This window comes from Sturnira hondurensis, unplaced genomic scaffold (genome assembly GCF_014824575.4).
Source record: "Sturnira hondurensis isolate 20B ecotype Veracruz unplaced genomic scaffold, ASM1482457v3 Scaffold0000022, whole genome shotgun sequence".
NCBI classification, from domain to species: domain Eukaryota; kingdom Metazoa; phylum Chordata; class Mammalia; order Chiroptera; family Phyllostomidae; genus Sturnira; species Sturnira hondurensis.
Window position 1 is genome coordinate 2,569,221 of NW_028072653.1, and position 23,954 is coordinate 2,593,174.

General features: G+C 41.8%; 1 protein-coding gene across 1 annotated transcript in view; it reads right to left on the reverse strand.

Annotated features, from left to right (window-relative positions):
- The window catches only part of GABRB2 (gamma-aminobutyric acid type A receptor subunit beta2), a 189,267-nt gene that overhangs the window by 12,066 nt on the left and 153,247 nt on the right, over positions 1-23,954 (reverse strand). Inside the window, exon 9 of the mRNA XM_037034096.1 lies at positions 20,202-20,446. Coding sequence (XP_036889991.1) covers positions 20,202-20,446 — 245 coding nt within the window. The remainder of the gene's footprint in view (positions 1-20,201; positions 20,447-23,954) is intronic.

Below are 23,954 nucleotides of genomic sequence, written 5' to 3' on the forward strand. Positions count from 1 at the left end.
AGTGAGGAAAGTGTCCACGTAGATATGAGAACATCTATCAAGGGACCCCACGTGGAGAAGTAGAATCACGGACACTCCCTGATGGGAGGAACTTTTGAACTGAGGTCTGAAAGATGCAACATGTGTAAGGAAGGATGAATGGGGCTTCTTCTGCTCCCAATGATCTGACAAAGCAGATGTTACAAACCCTTGGTGCTCTTCAAAAGGAGGGGGCCTACCACGCAGGAGCAGCAACGTCGTAGTAAGAAACTGTCTGGAGCTTACAAATCCTTTTGTTGTAATTATCGGCCATTTGTATTTGTTAGAGTAACACTGCCCCTAACATCGGTTATTTTACCTTTATTGTATACAGGGGGTACAAGCTTAAAAGCAGTTGTCCCTTTGTATCCAAGGAGAATTGGTTCTAGGAGCCAAAATGCGTGCACGCTCAAGTCCCTTCTATGCCATGGTGTATGTAGTATTTGCATGTAATCTATGCACATCCTCCCGTGTGCTTTAAATGATCCCTGCACTACTTACAATACCTAATACTGTGTAAACAGTCGCTGTGCCATATATTGGTTACGGAATATGAACAAGGAAAAAAGTCTGTACATGTTCAGTACAGTTGCCACCACCATAGGCCTAGCTATTAATACATAGAACACATCAGCATTTTAGGAAGAGCCTGTTCATGAAGAAAGAGGTTAGCTTTTAAAACAGGCTATCACAATACGTAAAGTCTTAACCTCTCCACTGTAGGAATTCACAGGGTACACCAGTACACATTCCTTCTTTCGGGCTGAGAGTGGGCTCCGTGAAGCTGGGTGAAAAGCAGATGGGGTTAGAGGCAAGGTCACTAAGTTTTGGGATCTCAAGCAAGACATTAAACCTTCTGAGCCTCAGTTTTCCCAGAGAAACTTTATTATTGCAGAAGTAAGCAGGTAAAGGGACTGGACTCGTGCTGCACCACGGTCAGGACAGGTCTGGGGGGACACAGCAGTGCCCACCTTAGACTGCTGTGCAAGTGGTCGCAGAGGGGATGCACGGCAGTGGATCGACCACTCTCTGGGAAACTCGAGTGGGTCTGTGCAGCTGGGATTCTCTTTGCTACAGCCGTGTGGCAGGGCGCCTCCTACGGATTCTGGGCTGTGGGAATTGTCTGGTTTCAGTCTCCCAGGAAAGTATCCAAAGCTGAGACCTCATCATTCACATGCCTAGGAAATGACACTGTGAATAATGTTTCTTCCCGGAGCTTCCTTCAGGGGCCTTGCTTGGTTCTTTACCCCCACAGTAGGCAGAGGCAAGACATAACTCAAAATGTCCCATTCTGTTATTTGCCAACAGGACGCGTTACAGTTTAAAAATGGAGAGTTTGCAGCTATCGGCAAAACCAGGTTTTCAGATTTCTGTCTTGCTTCACTTATTTATGGGAAACATGTCTCTCTCCAAATGAAATGTATCTATAAAGTTTCATTAAGACAATATGATAATATGAAATTACATTTTAGAGATAATCTTTGTAAAGCAGCATTTTAAATTCCAGTGGCGATGAGAACATCTACATAGTTAATTAAGTCTTGAAGACAGAGGTTTTGGAATCAGTTTCGATTCTAGCTTCTTTATGGATTAGCTCTGTGACCTGGGGCGGGCCCCTTAGCTCGGCTGAGCCTCAGTTTCCTCACCTTTAAAATGAAGTTACATCACCTCCTCTTCTTTAAAGGGAAGCAACATTATATAGAGATTTCTTTTAAGACTGAGACAAGTTATTTAAGGAGCCCACCACCACGTCTGGCTCGCTGGAGACAGCTTCATCTCCCCTCCCCTGCCCACACGTCTGTGTACGCTTTGGGTAGGCCAAGTATACTAAAGGTGGGTGGGAAGTCAGAAAGCCCTCATTACCAATCTGAAATAGCAATTTTTAATTGCTTCAGATAAAATTCGACCTAGGACAAAGATAAAGTCATGTTTAATTTATAATTGTAATTATAAAAATATATAACTTTTCAAGATTAATGATCTTGTGGAAAAGGTAATATTAGCTTGCAACAGTTCTAATAATGTCTTCCATTTATTTAAGCCAGGTATGATTCACCAAATGGCTTTCATGTCCTTTCTCTCATCGCCTTGACGGCACCAGAGTGCATGTGAAAGACAAGACACACACTTTCTCATCTCATGGACAACAAAACTAAGGCCCAGAGAAAGTCTCTCCCCAGAGCGGCCCAGTTTCCCACAGGCTGACTGACCTAGGCTGAGCGCCCTGGCTTCTTGCACCCAAATTAGACTCTGGGGCTGCTTCTGCCAATTACAGAATGGAAGAAAGAGAGTTTAAAACAGCCTCACATGCAATCTGTGATTCAAACTCGCAACTCAGAGGGAGAAATCTAGGTTTATATTGCAGCTTTGGTTAGTCCCAGCTTGCCACTATCTGGCTTACATAATCCTGAGCAAATTGCTGATATTTCTGGGTTTCAGTTTCTGCACATAAAAATGAAACATCGCAAGAAAAAAACTGAACTTGGGGCAGTGATGCATGTTAACTGGATTTATCGCGATCATTTTGTAATATATAGTAATATCACATCATTACATCATACACCTGAAACTAACATTATGCCAGTGATAATTCAAAACAAAAAAAAAAAACAACACACCCAAAAGACCAAGGGACTCAAAAAAGTTGTAGAAAGTAAAAGAAAATGTTGATTAAAAACAAAAAGAACAGAGACTAGTTGGAGGTGAAGTCTCCCCTTTCTAAGCCTGTGATAGGCTCCATGAACTGAGACCCTAGGTCCAGTCAACTGCAGAAAGCTCAGTACAGTTGTCAAGGCAACCACTAGCCAATCAGGGCTGGTATTCTGGGTGCCAGTCGTTTATGTGTCCTGGGTGACCCCCTTGCAATTCAGTGTGGCCTGCAGATCAGCAGCCTTGGCAATCCCAGGAAGTCTGTTAGGAGAGCAGACCCACAGAAGGAGGACCTGCACGTTAAAGACCGAGAAGCACTGATCTGAATGATCTCTTAGATCCTTTAAAGTTCTAAAAATCAATGACTGTAACTATTTTTTTAAGGCGTTTTCTATGTACCCTGGTAGCTCTCCAAGTGTGCTAAAGACGGACTTCATCCTCTCTACAGTAAAGGGGTGGAGGAGTCAATGGGTAATTTTCTGGGCTCTCCTTTTGCAAGGCTGAATTACCCACAACCAGGGCGCCAGCCAACCCCTCAGGGAGAGCGAGCTGGAGGGAGACCAATGTACCCACGGCAGCCAGCGATCCCTGGTGCAGCTGTGGTCTGGTGGCTTCTGTGCACTTAGCCAATGACACGGCGAATTACCCGAGTGGGAATATGCCAAATGCGCCACCCACCCTCACAGCCCAGCTCTCGTTAGGAGAGCTTCTGTGAATCCAGCACGGCCTCGTCAAACATCTGTCCGGTTCCGTCTGGACACCGAGTGACCCTCAGCCCTGAGATCTGCAGGGAAGGGCACAAAGTGAAAGGGGCCGTGCCTTACGAAGTATCAGCCGCAGGCTGAGGGAGGAAAAGAAGAAAATGATACATTTAGGGAAGTAGGAGGGAACCACAGGCTCAGCTGCCAATCTGATGCTTTGAAGACTAAAATACTGTATTAGCCAGATTCTGTGTACAACATTGAAATTTCTCTCTCTCTCTCAAAAAAAGAGAAGACCCGAGTTTCCATCCCAGGTTTGCCGTTTACTTGCTGGGTGACTGAGTGTGTTCCTTCCCTCTGGGTCTCGGCTTGGGCCAACGGGAAGATTTCAGAGGACGGTGAGTGCCTGGTAAAGCAGCAAGCTTCATCCTTTTGGTGAGCATCAGAACCATTGGGGAAATTTGCTAACATTTCAATTCTTGGGTCATCAGGATTTCTGAATCAATAAACCTGGGGCTGGCTGGGGCTCTGCCGCTCTGGGCATGCTCGTGACCCTGACACTGTGGCCTGGAGGGGGCCCCCTGCAGATTGCTGTCATGGGTGCTGCATGGTGGGGAACAATTCTCAGAGAGCTTTGTTGGAGTGATGGAAGGGACTGAGGAAGGATGCAGGTCAAATCATCACGTATTATCAGATCAAGGAATGAAAGGCCATGCTACACAGTGGGCAGGCGATGCCCTGGAACTGCCGAGTGTCCCTGGACTAGTCCCTCCCTCTCTCTGGGTGTCAGTTTCTTTATTTACAAAATGAGAGGACCCTTTAATGTTCTTTCAAGGGTTAAAATACTATTGTTCTATCATAGCCATGTACATCCTGGCTGGGCAGAATGGCTCCTTTGCTTTTATTTGTTTTTGAGATGGAATGTACTTTTGTTCCCGGAAGCTCTTCCCAAACAGGCGTCTGAAGGTAACATCTCCTTGGTCTGAAACTTGGTAGCATGTATCAACTGTCCCATATACTGTTCGTTCTGATTTCCTAACACTCTTTAAAAGAATATTACAGGGGCAGCAGACTATTCGGACCGAGGGAGACAGTGCTTCTGAATTTACAAACAAATCCGAGTAGGAAAAGTCGGAGTTCTGGCTTGCACTCCCTTCCACGGCAGACATCAACTTCAGGGTTACCATTTACCTGATGTTTACTACTTGACACGTTTTTCCCTGGTACTGCCTCCTGCAATCCTCCAACAGTCTGGGAGGGTGGGGCTGTGAGCCCCATTTTACAAAGGAGGAAACTGAGGCTCAGAGAGCTTCCCCATGTCCACATAGCCGACAAGTGACAGTCACCGGGCTTGAACTCAGGGTTGTCTCAAATCCAGAATTGAATAGCATTGATTAAGCTAGGTCTGCCCGTGCCTTTCACCACTGTGCTGTTCTCCAGGAGCAGGGATTTGACAAATACTTGCTTAGCGATCAGCACATTGGTGATGCTCCTTCCCAATCTGCATCCCTTGTGAGAAAAGTCCAACGTTATCCCGCAGTGGGACAAAGTGTGCCTGAAAGACTCTCACAGGAACGACGCCTGAATCTTTGGCTTCCGGGGCCCCACAGTCTCAACTGATGAACTGAAACAGCTGATGTGGGCTGAGGACGTCTGCCGAGCTCTGTGAAGCGGTAGTCACTGCTGAGGAGTCTGTATGGCATGCGCCCTCCCAGGGTGGCACCCGGGGTTGGCAGGCAGGTCTGACTCAGAGATGCCCACTCCCCGGGGCAGTCATGGCAGATGTCCCCCGGGGGGGGAAGCCTGCCATGGTGCCCTTGAGGCCAGTCCAACTTCCAGAAATTCTCTGCAGCAGAAGCTAGAAGTGTTGAGAGGCAAAGAGACAGGCTGTTCACTGCTGAAGGAGATTTCAAAATTGTGTCAGGTCCGTCCTCCCTGGGCGCGCCCTGCCAAACTGAGACAAGCATCGAGCAGTCTCTCAAACCTCTTCTCAGCCGAGGCCATGAAAATTTCCTCATGGCTCCAGGAACACAAGGTTGCTGGAAGTACTGTTCTTCTTGTTTTACAAAATAATTTAATATTAATGGAAAGACGGTGGATAAAAATTTAATGCCAGCCTTTGATTTCCAAAGCTTCCCAAGGAACACGCAGTTTTCTGTGCACTTTCCAACAGTTCAGAGTCTTTGCAGAGTTTTCTCAGTGATCACTGTATTCATGACATTCTAGGCCAGTCACTAAATTTCCTAGACGCTTTGATTTTATCAACTGCAAAATCCACCATCAACTTACTGAAAGGTATTTCCGAAGAAGGAAACAAATGAAATGTTTATAGTATATGTAAGTATGACACTAACTTCAGAAAAGCTCAGAGGCGAATCTTTGTCTTAACATTGAAAACTAGTGCTCGTCTTTCCTAGAAGAGGATGTTAGTGCCCCACGACCGCGCGGACTGACCGCCAGCACTGCCCGGACAGCGAGGCAGTGGGGCTGGTGGGGTGGGGTTCAAGGGCTGGGATGGGAGGGAGCAGCCACAGACAGGGAGGGCTGCTGTGTGCCTTGAAAACCCAGAGTGAGACATAGCCTTCTCTGCTGCCTGTTAAGTGTTGTTTCGTGGTGGGCTGGGTGTTCTGACAGAATAAATATACTCTCGAACTGCAATTCCTTGGTGGTGATCCTCACTCTAGGAAAATGAGTCAGAGGAGGTTTCTGCCTTCTCGCCAGAGCAGAGGCGGCGAGCTCCCTGAGTCACAGGGGCTCACGGAGGACCCGGCCATGCAGCGGACTAGGGCATGTGGCAGCGTCCAGGGCTTGGTCCGGGGAATGGGCGTCACTCACGACTTCGAGGATGCTGGTTCCATTTCCTCCTCTATAAAATGGGGATTATAGCTACTGTCGGGGCCTAAGCCAGGCTGCCCAAAACACATGTATTGGCACATTGATTACTTTGAATTAAAGTTGCTTAAGAAACAGCCTGTGCAAGAAGAAAACCCTGACCTCTCTCTCCCATTAAAAGCAGGAGATCAGCCTCCCACAGGACAAGGGCCTTGTGGATCCTGAGGCCTGAGAGACAACTTGGCACCAGAGTTAACAGAAGCCTGGTTAGAAAAACTCGTATCAACCAGCCTTGGAGCACCTTCACTAATGTATGACCAAAGCCCGGGCTCTGTTTAGGTTCGTCACTAACCGGATACCCAAACCTTGCTTTGTATCCCTTTTTTAATGAGTACCAACTTCCTGTCCCGTCAGCCTCTTCAGAAGCACATTGTTTCTTTGTCTCGAAGGAATACAATGGTGCCTGGTTCTGTCCTTTCTTTGAGTCTCCTTTTATGAACTGATGGTCTTATTGTGAATGCCCCTATTATTGTGCGCCTATTAAATTGTTCCTCTCCTGTCATCTAGTCTGCAGTGCAGTGTATTGTTAGCCCAGCCAGGGGACTAAAGAGGGTGAACGGGAGGAAGTCCCCTCTCCCCAGCACTACCCTCTGGCACCTGGTGACTTGAGATAATTAAATGAGGAACCACGGAAACACAATGGAAAACTGTAAGTTTTCCTACACCAGGGCCCAGTATTATCATAATCTAATGGGCCTGCCGGCTTGGTTATTGACTGCTTATCACCTTACAGTTCACCACTTACTTTCTCTTCTCATACAGCCAGTGTAAGAAGTTTATCTTCTGGGATGGGCCATTTTTAGAATAAAAACTGGGCCCAAAGTACTTTTAGTTGTCCCTATACAGAAAATTATTTGATCATATTTCTGGTTGTAGACTTTTTCATATTTTCCAAGGAAAAACTTGTTAAAATGGTTTTTAACTGGAGGGTGATATATATATGATACATATATGATACATGATATATGATATGATCTATCTACATGCCCTGTGGTTTACAAATGCATGTGTAAATTTTAAATTAATAAGCAATTGCTCATAGCAGCAATAAATGATAGTAGTTTTAATAGATATGAACTCACGGGACTAACAAATTTCAGGAAGGAAGAAGCAATAAATATTCTGGGGCTATGGTTTCTGAGGGGGTGACATTTTGGAGATCACATCCTTATTTTATAAGACAGGTTGAGTTGTCCGATATTAAAAATATGGCTTATAAAGGGTCAGAGTTGAGACTCGAATCTTTTCTCCTGCTCTGAGTTAAAAAGCTATTTTTTCCATGGGGACCTGTATCTACAGAGAGAACAGTGTTGCTATAGGTACATCCGAGCTCGGAAATACGAGGTCTCTGTCTCACTGCATCACCGGATTCTTGACTCTTTGGTGACCACGTCAGTGAGAGAGCAGAACAGCAGGGGCTTGACCACTGCCCGGGCAGGGCGGTTGTTGTTCAGCCCAGGTCATTGCCTCTCTCCCTCCCCCTGGCTGCCCCCTCCCCTTCTTGCTGACAGCCACAGAATATATTATCTTATATATGATATTTTATCATTTTATATTATATAAAATATATCATATCATACCATATTAGAACATAATACAAGCAATAATTATTAGAAATGAGCATTAGCTATTTTTAAGTAATTATCTTGGGTTATTCTATTCAAGTGATATATAAAGAACTGGGAAAAATAAGATGTGTTTGTGTGTGGTTTGTATGAGTTTGAGTATGAGTGTGGGAAGTATAGTGAGATTTAGTTAGTGTGTGCCTCTGTGTGTGTGTGTGTGTGTGTGTGTGTGTTGGGGGGGATAGAGAGAGAGAGAGAGAGAGAGAGAGAAACAGAGAGAGAAAGAAACGTAGAGAGACAGAGAGAGAGAGAGAGAGAGAGAGAGAGAGAGGTCACACTGGAAAAACCAGGGGAGGATATGTACCTATATCCACACTTTCGCAAATCTTAACAATATGCATTCATGTGAGCAGTTCGCACACTACAGAAAGACATGAAGTGAGAAACAGAAGTATCCCATCCTACTATCCTATTCTCCAAATGCAACCACTGGGGAAACAAGTTTGAGAAAATGGTGCTTGGACCATGGACTGGACAACAGTGTGGCGATTGCTGAGGGGAGGCGGGTGTGAGAGGACTAAAAGGTAATGTAAAAACAATACAATAAAGATTAAATAAAAATAAAAAACAAAAAAATAGTAAACGACAGTGCTTGTGCTATTGGCTTTAGAAAAATGTGAAGTTGACCAACATCTTGAACCAACATGCTGGTGTTTCAAGATGGATTACATGCAAAATAAAACAATAAATAAGGTATAAAAAGAAAAAATTTCAGAAAAATTTAGAAGACTGTATGACTTCTAAAAATTTAGAAGCTTATCTTAGAGTTTCAAGAGGCGTTTTTATTCATTGCAGAAAATACAAATTACAGAAGTACAAATAACTAGACAATCTGAAAATTAAAAACTTATACAGCATGAACAAGAGCTTAGAAAAGTATCTGCAACACACATGCTAATAAAGTGGTTAATATCTCTGTTACACTTATAGGCTCCTGAAACCACACACACACACATACACACACAAATGGCTAAAAATAAGAATAGGCATTTCACAGGGAAGCCTATTCCAATAGCATATAAATATACGGAAAAAATACTCAATTCTTTAAAAATGTGAGAAATACAAGTAAAGGTGACATTACCACCATTATAAGTGGCGAAGCGCAAGCAGTAATACTGCTGAAAGGAAGTGAGAGGCGATCTGTTGGTACAGAAGCATAAATAGATGCAATGGATAGAGGGAAAAATGGCCAGACATTATTGGTGCCTTTTCTCTTCAGGAAAATGGGGATTTACGTGGCCTTTACTTTCTTATATTTTCCTAATATTAAAAAAAAAACACCATGTGCTCAAAAATGTAACTAAAAAGGAGGCCAAGAAAATTAGGCTCACTGTGGAAAGAAAAGTTTTACCGGATAAGGGTAAGAAAGGAAAATACAGAAATTAAGCCTTTTGTTAAGGTTAAATACATTCTCATTTTTTTCTGAGTTCCGAATTTTCTGTTTGGTTTCATGTAACTGATGTTTATGACAATATTTATATGTGATTTTTTTTGCTTATTATGGATCTTCTGAAATACACAGATCTTTGATTTCTGTAGACTCTGCTCTGAAGAGCCCGCCATGTGGCCCTACATCTCAACAGTCCCAAGGGGACATCAGTTGCTCACCATTGCTTGTTAAATAATTCATATGATATGAGATAAACTTTTACCAAGAACTTAATTCTATTCTGCTTCTAAGTCAATTTCTATTCTCCCTAGAGAGCTCTGGTCTGGTGCAATGTTGCATTAATCACTGTGATTTTTTAATTCAGCAAAACTTCAGACAGATCTCTATCAACTTTTTCATCCCTCATATATTTTCTGTCAAATGAACTTTAGGATTACTATGTCAAATTTCTAAACTAAGCACTAAGGAAACAAAACCCCAAATGAAGCTCATTGGTAATCCAATGAGATTACATTAACTTGACAGAATAATTTCTAAAGAATTGATTCTTTAGAAATGTTCTCTTAAAAAACACAAAGTTTCCTTTCATTAAAACTTATTCTTTGTAAAGGGCTTTTTTCTTCCCCTCCTTTGTATTTTCTGTTACTGTTTATATACTGTTAGCCCCTCGGCATTCCCAGTAAAGGTCTGGTCTCTAAGGTCTCAGGTGGAACTGACTGAGACCCTGATGCGGGCGGTCCATGGGAGACCTGCTGGGAAACACTGTGTAGTCGTCACCTATGTTAATTTGAAACGTGTCTCTAACCTTCAACTTTTAGATTCATACACTCTAAAAATAAAAGGGTAAATATTAAGTCCTTGTTATAAATTAGAAAACACTTTCTCCCTTCTCTACAACATCCATCCTGATTTTTTTACATATGTTTACTATGTAGTTTTTAGAAATATTTCATCTAGAATACCTTTTATTCTATAACTTTAACTTTTGGAATTGTATGGCTTTAGTCATACACGCTGCCTTTAGTTGCAAATGAAGGCAGACTGCCTTCTCCTAGTCTAGTTTCTCACCGTGACTACCTATTGTTAGGGGCTAGGTTTTTTTTTTTTTAAGACTTTATCTATCTATCTTTAGAGAGAGGAAGGGAGGGAGAAAAAGAGGGAGACAAACATCGATGTGTGCTTGCCTCTTGTGGGCACTGGGACCCCAGCCTGCAACCCAGGAACGTGCCCCGACTGGGAATCGAACTGGTGACCCATTGGTCTGCAGGCTGGCACTCAACCTACCGAGCCACACTATCCAAAGCTGGGGGCTTTTAAATTTAAGCTATTTGTTTTATTTTTTTAAGTAGAAACTCATAGATGCTATGTTCTATAAGGTCTTGCATGTTGTGGACAGACTGCCTTTCTGCAGTAACAACAATATTCTTAGGTTATATTTTCTTGCCTCCAGAACCCTGCCACATTTTCCACTCTTATAAAATTTAATTTGTCAAGGAGCAGTGTGAGATGTATCTTTCTTTTCTCTTCCTTATAGGTCATTCACTTTTTCTGAGTGGAAGGTCAGTGCTTTCAGATGATAGAATAAGGAGAGAATGAGACTGTTTAACTTTTACTTTGGAACCCAGTGTATCCTTTTGGCCTACTGATTAATTTCATGACAGATATGTATAAATATATAATATGTAGCATAGCATAGTAGTTAAGAGTGTCTGTAGCCTCTAGTTGTATTTTCTGTTCAACCATTTTTAGTTGTCTAACCTTAAGTTAATTACACTCTCTGGGTGTCAGTTAATCACCTGTAAAATTATAATAATATAGGGCAGTAATAGGGACTTATAATATACGTAAACCACCTAAGCTCAGGGGAGGCATTCAAGAATTATTTACTAGTGTAATTATTATAATTAGTTATTGATGTCAGGTTTAAATACAGGCACAGGCCACAAAATGATTTTTCAGTCCACAATGGACCACATACTATAATCCCATAGACCAGTGGTTTTCTATCGGTGTGCTGCGAGACTTTTACGCATGGGCAATACCTGACTGTTTCCCCTTAGATTGTCAAATAAAAAAAAAATGACAACAGCCGACACAACAATAGTCATCTGGTGTGAATGTATCAAAATTGTACCTATATTTGTCAGATCAGCAAAAAATAGACTTTTGGTGTGCCACAGAATTTTAGCAATTAGTTTATGCGTGCCATGAGATTAAAAAATGGATTCAAATCACTGCCAAAAATTATAACAGAGTTGAAAAAATTCCTATTGCTCAGAGACAGGGCCATTCCAGTGTCTTAGGGCAACATGTTACTCAACACGTGTTTGTGGTGATGCCGGAGTGAGCGAACCTACTGCACTGGCATGTTATACAATTATTGCACACATAATTATGCATATCTAAGAGTTGATAGTGATAATAAATGCCCACGTTACTGGTTTGTGTATTTACTACACTATACTTTTTATCATTGTTTTACAGTATGCTCTTTCTACTTATTAAAAAAAGTGAGATGCAAAACAGTCTGCTGTGTTACGCCGGCAGCAGGCCCATACAGCTCCTGTTCACTGCATCTCTTGACTGCATCATTTTCTCTTGTGCTTGATTTAATCTTGCTTTGCTTTTTGTACCACAACAGGCCATGCAGGCTTGTAGCCCGGGAGCAAAAGTTCCAGGGTGCAGCAGGCTCTGGCCTAGGTTTGTGTGAGTGCGCTCTACCGCATTTGCAGGACGACAAATCACCCGCCATGCATTTCTCAGAACGTAGCCCCACTGATGAAGGGTCCATGGCTGAGTTTTTTGCATTCCACTTTTTTCCACTCTATACTTCATTAGCATTATGGTTCTGCATGTTTAGGACAGTGCACCTGCCTGGGCATTGACTGTGTTTGCTCTAAGTGTTTCCTCTTATCTCTGCATCTCTTTTCTTCCACATTTGGCATAGTTATATACAGGCTGAACTTTGTGTTTTGCCATACTGATTCCCCTTCTTACTATCTTAGATTTGTTAGTAGTTTCTATAAAGATGGCTTTGCTTTCATTTTTGCCTTATTAATACCATCTTGTTTATCATCTTGCCCTTGACATTTTGTTTCATATTCTCTTCCAATTTTTGGTAAAGAACAAGGAAAAAACCCTTTGTTATGAAAAATTTTAATTTATCATAAAGTACATTTTTTCCCAATAAAAGTCATTATCTGTCTTTTGCATGCTAAGTTTCTCTCTTTCTGTCCAGAGTGAGCAAGAGGGAGGGAGGAAGGGAGGGAGGGAGGGAGGAAGGGGGAGGGGCAGAGGGAGGAAGTGGGGTGGGNTGCAGGCTTGTAGCCCGGGAGCAAAAGTTCCGGGGTGCAGCAGGCTCTGGCCTAGGTTTGTGTGAGTGCGCTCTACCGCATTTGCAGGACGACAAATCACCCGCCATGCATTTCTCAGAACGTAGCCCCACTGGTGAAGGGTCCATGGCTGAGTTTTTTGTATTCCACTTTTTTCCACTCTATACTTCATTAGCTTTATGGTTCTGCATGTTTAGGACAGTGCACCTGCCTGGGCATTGACTGTGTTTGCTTTGCTTTCATTTTTGCCTTATTAATACCATCTTGTTTATCATCTTGCCCTTGACATTTTGTTTCATATTCTCTTCCAATTTTTGGTAAAGAACAAGAAAAAACCCTTTGTTATGAAAAATTTTAATTTATCATAAAGTACATTTTTTCCCAATAAAAGTCATTATCTGTCTTTTGCATGCTAAGTTTCTCTCTTTCTGTCCAGAGTGAGCAAGAGGGAGGGAGGAAGGGAGGGAGGGAGGAAGGGGGAGGGGCAGAGGGAGGAAGTGGGGTGGGTGGGTGGAGAGAAATGGACTCATTGGTAGTTTCCCTGCACAGTTGCTATGCTCTTTCTTTGCTTAGATGCTTCATTTTGATGTGGACCTTTTCCTAATGTCTCCCCATTCGCTCAGGTATAGCCTGAGTAGATTCCTCTGGGTTCTGCTTGTACCGGTATTGCCTCTGCTTACGCATCTCTTCCTCTGCAGAGGTTCGGTTTGAGCTGGATGCTGTTTTTGTTTTGTTCAATTGCTGTTTTAGCCTGTGTGCCTTTCGTACAGAGAGAAGAAAAATTGCACCGGTTTTGCTGGATATGTCCGACTCCACTTCTCTAATAATGTGACAACTGGACAGTTAGATATCAGTTTTCTCTGTGTCACTTTAAGGGCTCCGTGATGTGTGTGTGTGTGTGTGTGTGTGTTAGTGTGCGTGCACTGCCGTGTCTCTCATCTGGTGTGAGTAGGTGTGTAAGCTCCAGCAGAGTTTCCAGGGAACAGCTTTGCAGTATGTATCACTGTCTTAGAGGCATCTGCTTTTTGAGTCAGGAATTCCATTCTAAGAAATAGATTAGGAGTCAACAGTGTATGCACATGTCAGCAATGGGATGCTTATTTTATACTTGTTTATCATGAAGAACTCTTAGAAGCAATGCAAATATCTACCATCAGGTGCCCGTTACATGGATCATGGTACATAATTTCAATAAAACATCTTGTAGCCATTAGAAATGATGTATCTTATATAAAATGGTAAGTAGAAAATAGCAGTATACCCAATAGCAGACCAAAATCATTTATGTACAAGTATGTTCCTAATTGGACATAGAAGGCAGTGTTAACAATGATTATATCAGGGTGTGGGGGTTTGGGTAGTTTTCATTGCTTTTTGTGCTTTAAAAATAAGACCGCTTGTGAATTGGTTTTATAATCAGAAAAACAGTAATAGAGCTAAAAAACAAAACACAACCCTGAGACACACACACATTCCCTGCTCCCACCCGCAGAGGAAGAGCGACTGTTTGCTGAGAGCTCTTTGCCTGGTACCACCTACGGCCCTTAATTATCTCATTTAAGTCTCTCGGTAGCTCAGTGAGGCAGACATTCGTGTTTCAGTTTTCAGTTGTGAAACTTGGGGAACGGAAAGGTTAAACATATGGGTCATCAAAGACATGCCCGAATGTGAGCCCAGTTCAGCCTGATGCAAAAAGGCACCATCCTCCCAGGGGTCCCCACTGCCTCTGGGGACTGGCACATACATCCCGGTGCTTTTGCGTGTTACAGGTTTAACAGCTCATCGTTCAAAGATCTGAATACTAGTCCTGATTTCATACTTTAAATATGAACCTAAAAGAGAACTCAGGGGGTAGAATAAAGACATGCCCAACACAGGAAAGTCTAAAAGCAGGACACATTAGGATTTGTATTTCAATGGAAATCGTTGAGTCTTCTCTTTAACCTGTCATCAGAGAGTATCATTAACTCTTTCAAGCCATAAACTGAACAATCTGATGCACCAAAGAGGAAAATTTTCTTTACCCTCAAGATCTGAGGATTTTCTGAATTTTCATGTAACTTTACCCAGTCATCAGGCCCATCATGTAGTATACTTTGGTTTTGATTTTGAAAAAATTCAACCATTTTCATCATAAACCCAAACTCCAGCTGCCAAATGTTTTCTTCTGAATCATTAGCATTCTACCCAGAATACTGCCCAATCAAATCAGTCTACTTTAATTTCAAAAAGAATAGCCAAGATTCAAAACATGAACAGCAGCAGCAACAAAAATGAGATAGCCTGAGAGCACGGATATAGCAGTGACTGGAAATTTAGGGGATTAAGAGGAAAACAGTGATTTAACAAAGCTTTAAACATCTCCTGGAATCTAGTTGATAGCATTAATCAGACTCTGTAACTATACGTAATACAACAAGTAAAGAAGCTAAAAAAAAACCCAACTTAGAACAACAAAGCAAAGTTGTAATGGTTAACCGTACCTCTGCCCCACCCTAAGGCAGTAACAATGGGTATCAAGGAATTCGGGGTCAGAGCAATAAAACGAAAGAAGAATATGAGATTCAGAAGCTACAATAACGGCAGCTCATCTGGCATCAAGTCCTCATAAGAATTATTCATAAGCATTTCATATCATTCACTACCTCACCAAGAAATAGAAAATTTAAAAACTTGGAGTCGGGTAAGTCTAATGTGAGATAAACTGGAACGCTGACAACCCTTCCCACCCCCCTCCCCCAACAGGGAGGCCAGCACGAACGACAATTTGCTGATTAAGAATTGTAAACACGAGGATTCAGAAACAAAACCCAAAGTATTAGCCAGAAAAGATAATACTTATTTGTAAAATAAGTAATAAAGCAACAAGGACTTGATGTGAACATAACATTCCTAGGCACAGATGAATAATCTAGGATAAAAAACAGGTTCTGGAGTTCTGAGCCAACCACAACTCTCCACCTACCCTCTAACTAAAAGAAATAGGAGCCAATAAGGAATGCTAGAGTCTGTGAGGATGCTCTATCCTCTCAATGCGGGTGAACGACATGGTCCACTTGGCTTCCTTTTCTATCACAACAGCAACGACTGAATGGAATGATGTTGCTTAGATTCATCATAGCTGCATTTAAAAAAAAGTAAGCCCTGGAAAACTTCACTAGTGTCTCACAAAAATATTTTAACTTATCCCGTCTTTGTGGATACAAGTCTACAGATTTCCTGCAAAGAGCACATACACTGTTTTAAAGGAAAAGGCCAAACAAATTGGCCCCAACAGAAATACAGATAAATGGATTAAAAACTGGCTATCTAACCGGAGACAGAGAGAAATCGTAATTGGTAGTCCGTCTAGTTGGGGAGAAGTTTCCAGTTGGGTCCCACAGGGATCAATATTGGGTCCCATTTTGTTTAATATCTTTATAAAAAATCTGGAAGACAAAGTAGAAAAATGTGCCAATTAAGTCGACTGAGGCCACTGGATGAGGATTGAGCGTTCAAGCAAATTGGCCGTAGGTAAATGCTAGTGGTCTTCAGAAAAACCGGTCATCACGGAGAATAGGACTTCTAATTAGATGTACCTTTTTAATGGATTACTTAAAAGAAAACTAATGCTAAGCACTAGAAATAAATGGATTTAAAAGATCTTAGTGGCTTTGTATAACACTAAATTGGGCACGATGGATAAAGCCAACACAGAGGCTCACAACACCCCTAAATGCAGGAGGAAGCAGATTGCCCCCACACGGAGGCGTTTGGGGGCAGCTGTATTTGGAGAATTTCAGAGATGCAAGAATCAACGTGGTGGAAAGCAGGAGTAACTACATTTTCAAGTATGTATCTACTTAGTTATTGGCAGAAAAATAAACAGGGAAACAACATAAAGCTTAAGTGAAACAAAAAGGGGAGCTGAAAACTTGAAGACATAAGAAAAGTGGGTAAAGTTCATCCAAAGCAAATTCTATAAACACACACAGACACACACACACACACAAACAGAAGAATGTAAGGGATGGTAGGACGGACCCTTCTAGCATGAGGATAGAGATTTTTTTAGTACTCCAGAAGACATGCGGGCAAAAGAATTGTCCAGTAGCCCTCTTGTTGGTTTGAAGCTTATTTGAAAAATCTCCTGTGCTTTACAACTAGATGTGTCCCATGAAGACAACTGGGACAGTGTCACTGCTTGCCAGTCCTGGACTCTCCTGGGTCACCAGGTGAACTAAATATATAACGAAGGTGGAATCTGCTTTTTAATTGTATGTTATTTGTTTCACTTGTTAGCACTGTGGGTCATACTCTTGGAGAGGATGGGAAAACCCAACTCAAGCCTCAGAAATTTTAACTGTGCTACGCAACTTTGAATATTTGACTTTCCCCCAAGAGTTTTAGTTTTTGTGTGAGTTGAATAACAGTATCAGAACTGTGTTAAGAGCTGCAGGGACTCTTGTTAAAATGAAGACTTACAGGATATTCATACAGAGAAGAGATGGGGAAAATGGGAAAGTAAACTGTGGAAGCAACATGGGCTCCTGAGTGGCCACTCCCCGCACCCCCCCCCCAACCTCAGGGTGCAGAGCACAGTACAACTGCCACTTTGGGTCGCCCGACTCTCAGGGTCCACCTCTACGGACACTATATCAGAAGGAAGCTGAAAAAGCTGATCCCTCCCCTACTGACTGATTTTTCCAGAGCTGCCAACAATACTCAGCTGATTTTATATGCCCAATCTTCAAAGAAAAAAAGTGTAAGAATTACAGTTGGAATAAAGGGGCATTCCTGATAAAAAACAGAGTGGCATTATTCGGGACGCTCACACAAAAGAAAGCACCGGGCCATCAGTGCCCACTGTGGGCCCCCCTAACCCTTCCTGCGGGGGTCCGAAAGAAACCATGGAGTGAGTCAGAAATGCCAGATGGTCACCTTTCTGTTTTACCCTAATCGATACAGCCGTAAGTATTCTGACCTAGGAAATAATCGGTAAGGTTAGAAGTAGTTCATTTGCTATAGACTTTAAAGCTAAGACCCGACGATTCAGGATTTCCCTGAATGACTTGACATTTCCCTAAATTCAAATTTCCCTAAATTTGACTTTACAACTTCTGACCTGAAACATTCCTCTGGGGAGAACCCCCTCTTTTAGGGAAGGGATTGCATCCTGCATGCTCTTCATGGGAAATACAGAAGCAAACTCGCCAATAGATCTGGAGACTGTAGATTTTATTTTAAAAAGTAATGTGTACTGTTTATAATATTTTAATATTTTATTAACATTTACCTCTAGTTACTAAGTGCTTACCAGGAGCTGGAGACTGTGCTACCCTTTCTACACATTATACAAACAACCTTCATTAAAAACCTATGAAAGAGGAACTAACCCTATTTTACAGATAAGGAAATAGAGGGTTAGCAAGGTGGATTTTCTTTTGCCTGTTGTCACACAGCTATTAAACAGAGAGTAAATATCGAACCTCACTGACTTCAAAACATTTCTTCAGTAATATTATGCTAGACAATCACTCCTGATGTCTTGATACTATGCTTGCTGATCAAACAAAGTGGAGAAACCACTTGTCTTAAAGAGTTTTAAGATTAGGACAAAGACCTTATTGTGTCTGGGCCTCAATTTCTCATGTTTAAAAACAGGAATTGGACTAGGACAGAGGTTTTTTCGCTTGGTGGTACTGATGTTCTGGGATGGGAAATTCTTTGTTACGGGGAGGCTGTGCTCCGCCTGGAGATGTTCAGCAGCATCCCTGGCCTCTACCCACCAGACACCAGAAGCAATGTCCTCTCTGCAGTGTTGACCATCTATAACATCTACAGACACAGCCAACTTCGCCTGTGGTCTGAGGACCCCTGTACTAGAAATACTCTAGTTATGGGGGTTGTTCTCGCACATTCTACGTTCTGAATTGCAGGTCCCACCTCAGCCAAGAGGATGAGCTTTTTCTTCGCTACGGGGCACCTCCCTCTCAGCACGCTGAATCTACAGCTCTGAAGCTTTCCAGGTTCAGTTTGCTGTAACACTGCCACTCTCCAGGTCTTAAATTTGTCATTTAAATGCAAATTGGAGTGAAAAAAAATCGGGTAGACGAAAGGGAACAAAGATCAGATGTTATTAAGTGAGCTTTGCATTAGGCAATGGATTTAGACTCATTGGAGATGGCAGTCCTCCGAGAGAGTTTTCGTTTATTTATTCATTTTCTTTTCTTCATTAAGGCCACCATCTCAGGACCATCATAAATTGGGCTTGAATAGCACTCTCTCATTGGACAGCCTGAGACAGCCAGAATGCTACACTGGAATCTATTGATAGTTTTTGATAGTGAAACTTCAGACACTGGGAAGGAACTGACAGTTTCCCAGACCTGTGGTTCACTGGCTTTCAAGGGCCATACTTTGGATTCGTATCATTACAAATAACATCTTCCAGGAAAGGAGTGCCTCTGTGTGGAGAACTGTCTAAAATCGATGATCAGACATGGATCTGTGGAAACATGAGTGAGTCAGAAGCTTTCACTGGATTTGCTCCAAATAAAATTCAATCATAGACATTATTTATAGTGTTTTATATCCTTGGAATGAAACTGACATCAGAAGTATTAAAATGTCAGTTTAATAATAATCAGTGCTATGGTGAAGGATTCTGGATGGTTTAGAAGGACTACCGTTTTCCTAGTTCCAGCACTCTGAACTCTGATGCCCAGGCATAGCCCAGGACAATCAAATCAGAACTGCTGGGGAGGAAACCTGGATGTCAGTATTCTTAATGCTCTTGCAGTCATTTGACCAGGCACTGAAGGCTGAGAACCACTGCCTTAAAGAGTGAACCGGGTTTACAACTGCGTGGGAATTATTCTTTGAGTATGCTTGTGAGTAAGTAAAGAGTACCGTAATCTGTACAGCTATAATGAGAGCAGCAAGGACTTAAGCAAGATTGTGGCCTCCTGTAGTCAAATGCTTCAGTGATTTTAAGTGGTCCATGTGCAAGGCATTAAGTAATTACCGGGCACTTAAGGAGAAAATTATTCTTTTCTCCCCTTCCACTTCTCTTTCTACCCTTCTGATGACTTTAAGGAGAAAGTCTCAGTTTGTTGCTGGTAGGTGTTAATACATCTCTGTACTTGCTTATCTCCCTTCTAAATCAAGTGAAATGCAGAGCTGAGGCCCAGCACATAGTAATAACCTAGAATTTATTAATATAATTACATTTTTATTTATACTTACAATTATTTTTTAGCAAGTGATACTGCTTTATGTGATATAAAATTTCCTTTTTAAATAAATTTAAATAATGAGAGTAAATTTAAATAAAGTAATAGTATACATCATACTGATATATTGAAGAAGTCACAAATGTGTTTTTAGATGACTATGGTTTGGGCAAGCCTAATGTGAAGGTCAAGGACATCTGAATGTTGTGTCATGAATTTAGGCCTCCGTCGCCAATTATCTTTATGATTTGGGGAAAATGACCCATGCTCTTCCCAGGGCCTTGGTTTTCTCATTCGTTAAACAAGACCTTGAACCTATATTGCGGGCGTTCTTCTATGAGTTTAAGAAGCAAGGAGGGCTTGCCCTCTGGGTTTACCTTGTTGACATCCAGGCGCAACTTCTCACTGTTGGCACTAGCGGCCTTCTCGGCTGCTTTCTTCTGGCGTTGGGGTCCCCTTCCAAAGAAGATGTAGTTGACCAAAGCATATTCCAGGAGGGCCATGAAGACGAAGACAAAGCACCCCATCAGGTACATGTCGATGGCCTTCACATAGGGGATTTTGGGGAGGGTCTCCCGGAGGTGGGTGTTGATGGTGGTCATTGTAAGGACAGTCGTGATTCCTGGAAGAAAGGTGAGAGTTAGAATGATACATTCCCATTTCCTTGCTGCTCTCATTATAGTTCTATGGATTACTGTACTCTTTACTCATTCATAGGTGTGAGCCACAAAATAGTTACTGGGTACTTGCTGCCTACCAGCTCTCTGACAGCCCTGGAGATAGGCATAAATCACCAATTTATAGTAAACATTAATGGCTTTAGAACCTGTCTTTAGTTACATGTGTATAGTTACAGTTATTTATCTAGTGGGAGGGGGTTGAAAAGGGGTTGAAATGCTGCTCTGTTAAGACACGTGTGTAGGCTGAGGGTTGAGAACACAGAGAAAACCCAACTAGCCTTGGAATGTAGCAGCAGAGAGATCAGAAAATGGAGATTTTGGAGTTGAATTTTGAGAAATAAATGGGAGTCATCCAGGCAACTCAGGGCTGAGGGGCAAAAGTGAGGTTAGATCTTAGGGCACTGGCGGTGAAGAGAGCTTTCTGCTAAAGAGCGGCTTGCTTTGTGGGGCGCAAGTACACGGCTCATCAAAAGACTCTCAAGAAAGTCAATGTGGCTACATGAGGATATGATGGGAAGACTGGTGAGGAAAGTGAAGGTTAAGTAAGGGCTACATAATGGAGAGCTATATATACAGAGCCTAATGAGGAGTTTGAACTTGAAATTATAGGCAGTGTGGGGCCACTGACCAGCTTGAAGCAGAGCTGCAGGGGCAATTTGTGTTTACAATAATCACTCTGGTAGCAGCGTGGGCATTAGAGAAGCATGTGAGACAGGGATAAAAAATACCCACTGAGAGTTTTTCAGAATAATATGCTGGGAAGGGGAAATAAAATAATTGCAACCGTACTAAAATTAATCAATGCATTATACAGATGACATGGAGAAATGACAGTAAAAATTGAGAAGCTGGAGTTTTAAGGTAATAGAGAATTAAAAATCTAACCCCCGCATTTCTAGATTGGGCACCTAGGCATGTAACGCACAAATAAATTCTACAGAAGTATTACAAGATTCCATATGGACAATGCCACACCAGGTGATGGCATTTAAAACTGTAATTATTTGTCCACCCGAGTAAGCATCCCTAACAGCGGGCAACAGTCTCCCTCAGAGGTATAACTGGAGGGGTAAACAGAGACATGTTGGAAAAAGCACCAGGGGTCTAGAGTTCTGAGGATGGCGAGTTCCAGCTTTGCTCAGAGTCAAGAGCACACAGATGGGGGGGGGGGACGAAGTCACCACTTTAGCTGGGATCTCTCTGACTCAGAAACCTGCTTCCTCACACTCTACCTGAAAGCACAGCCCAGAGGTTGTTTCATTTCAATGACTTTTTAAAAACGTATGTTTCCTGATTTCATTTTATCTCTCAAATAAGATCACAGTTTTTGTCTTGTTTGTATACATGCTCATAAAACAGATAAAAAAATAAATCTGAGCATCTGATTCTGAGCATGGCCGGAAAAACTCTGGTAAATTAGGTGGTGTACAGTCCTCCTATCTTTTTACAATATTAGTCTTTTTGAAACACTTTCCAATTTCATTTTTCTCTTCATTATATCAACTACAGATTATCCTGTATGTCATATCTATCATAACACTGACAATGCTAATTTTTCTATTTATCTAAATCTCATTTTAACGTATTTCTGACCTAGTAACAAATTGTTAACATGTTATTTTAAATTTTTCTTTTAAAAAAGGAAATAAATTACTTATTCCTGTAACAGATGTAAAATCAATAACAAACTTTTACTTTGAGATAATAAGATATTTACAAATTTCATTCATTCCTTTTTTAGCCATATTTACTGACCATCATTCACTATGAGATACACTATAGACACACTATGCATATAATGAAATCAAAATTAGATATGGACTTTTCTTCAGAGGATCTTTCAGTACCATGAGGAAGATGACATCACAGACCAGATAATTTTAAATTGTAATAGTGGTTGATCTGTGAAGGGGAGATCGATAGTATTTTAAGAGGTTAAATCACAGGGACTTGACGCGAACAAGAACTTCTCTCTTCCCTCCTTGAACCACTACAATCCAAGCTTGACACAGTCGCCAAAGGGATCCCTTTAAGACTGACATCGAACGACCCAATTAAAAAATGGGTGAAGAATCTGAATAGACACTTCTCCAAAGAGGACATGCAGGTGGCCAATAGACATACGACAAGATGCTCAGCATCACTAATCATCAGAGAAATGCAGATTAAAACCACAATGAGATACCATCTCACACCTGTCAAAATGGGCACCATCAATAAGTCAACAAACAACACATGCTGGTGAGAATGTGGAGAAAGGGGAACCCTTTTGCACTGTTGGTGGGAACACAGACTGGTGCAGCCACTGGAGAAAGCAGTGTGGAGATACCTCAAAGAATTAAAAATGGATCTGCCTTTTGACCCAATGATCCCACTTCTGGGAATATATCTGAAGGAATTCGAAACACTAATTCAAAATAACATAAGCACTCCTATGTTCACTGCAGTGTTATTTACAATCAGCAAGACGTGGAAACAGCCCAAGTGCCCATTGGTAGATCAGTGGATAAAACAACTAGGGGACATTTACACAACGGAATTCTACTTGGGCCATAAAAAAGAAGAAAATTTTACCCTTTGCCACAGAATGGATGGACCTGGAGAATATTACGCTAAGTGAAATAAGCTAGTCAGGGAATACAAATACCATGTAATTCCATTCATATATGGAATCTAATGAACAAACTGAACAAACAAGCAAAACAGAGACAGACTCACAGATGCAGAGCAGATGGCAGCTACCATGGACGGAGGGCAGGGGTGGGGCATTGAGCAAAAAGGAATCAGGACTCACGGACATGGACAACAGGGTGGTGGTGATTTGGGGTTGGGAAGGGGGTAGAAGGGACTGCACAGTAATGGGAAAAAAAACAATAAAAAGAAAAAAATCAAGAAAAATTAAATAAAACAACGGAAACATAAACCATAAAATATAAACCATGGTACTGCAAAAAAATAAAAATAAAAAATAAAATTGAAATAAAATCACGTTATTTCTTTGCCCAATGACTCTCATCATGCTCAGCATAAGATCTTTACTGTGGCCCCCAAACTGCTTCATAACCTTCTCATCCCCTCTCACACACGTTGTCCCTACCCCTGAGCCCTCTCCGCATCTGCCTCACTGATGCGCTCATGGCCTGGAATATTCTTATCCAGATAACTGTGGCTTTTCATCCTCTTCCAGTCTCTGTTCCATTGACATTTTATGAATAAGGTCTACCCTGATTATTCTAAATTGCATCTCTTGGCATTACTGACTTCCCCTTCCTTACCTTGCTCATTTCCCTCACTAAACTTACCATATACTACAACCTGCATGGCTACTCAATGATTGTCTGTTTTTTACTGCTGGAACATAACTTCCAAAGGGCACTGCTTTATGTCCAGTGCCTAATATATTTAGTGTGGCACAAAGGTGTTCAACAAATGCGTGCTGAATGAATAAAT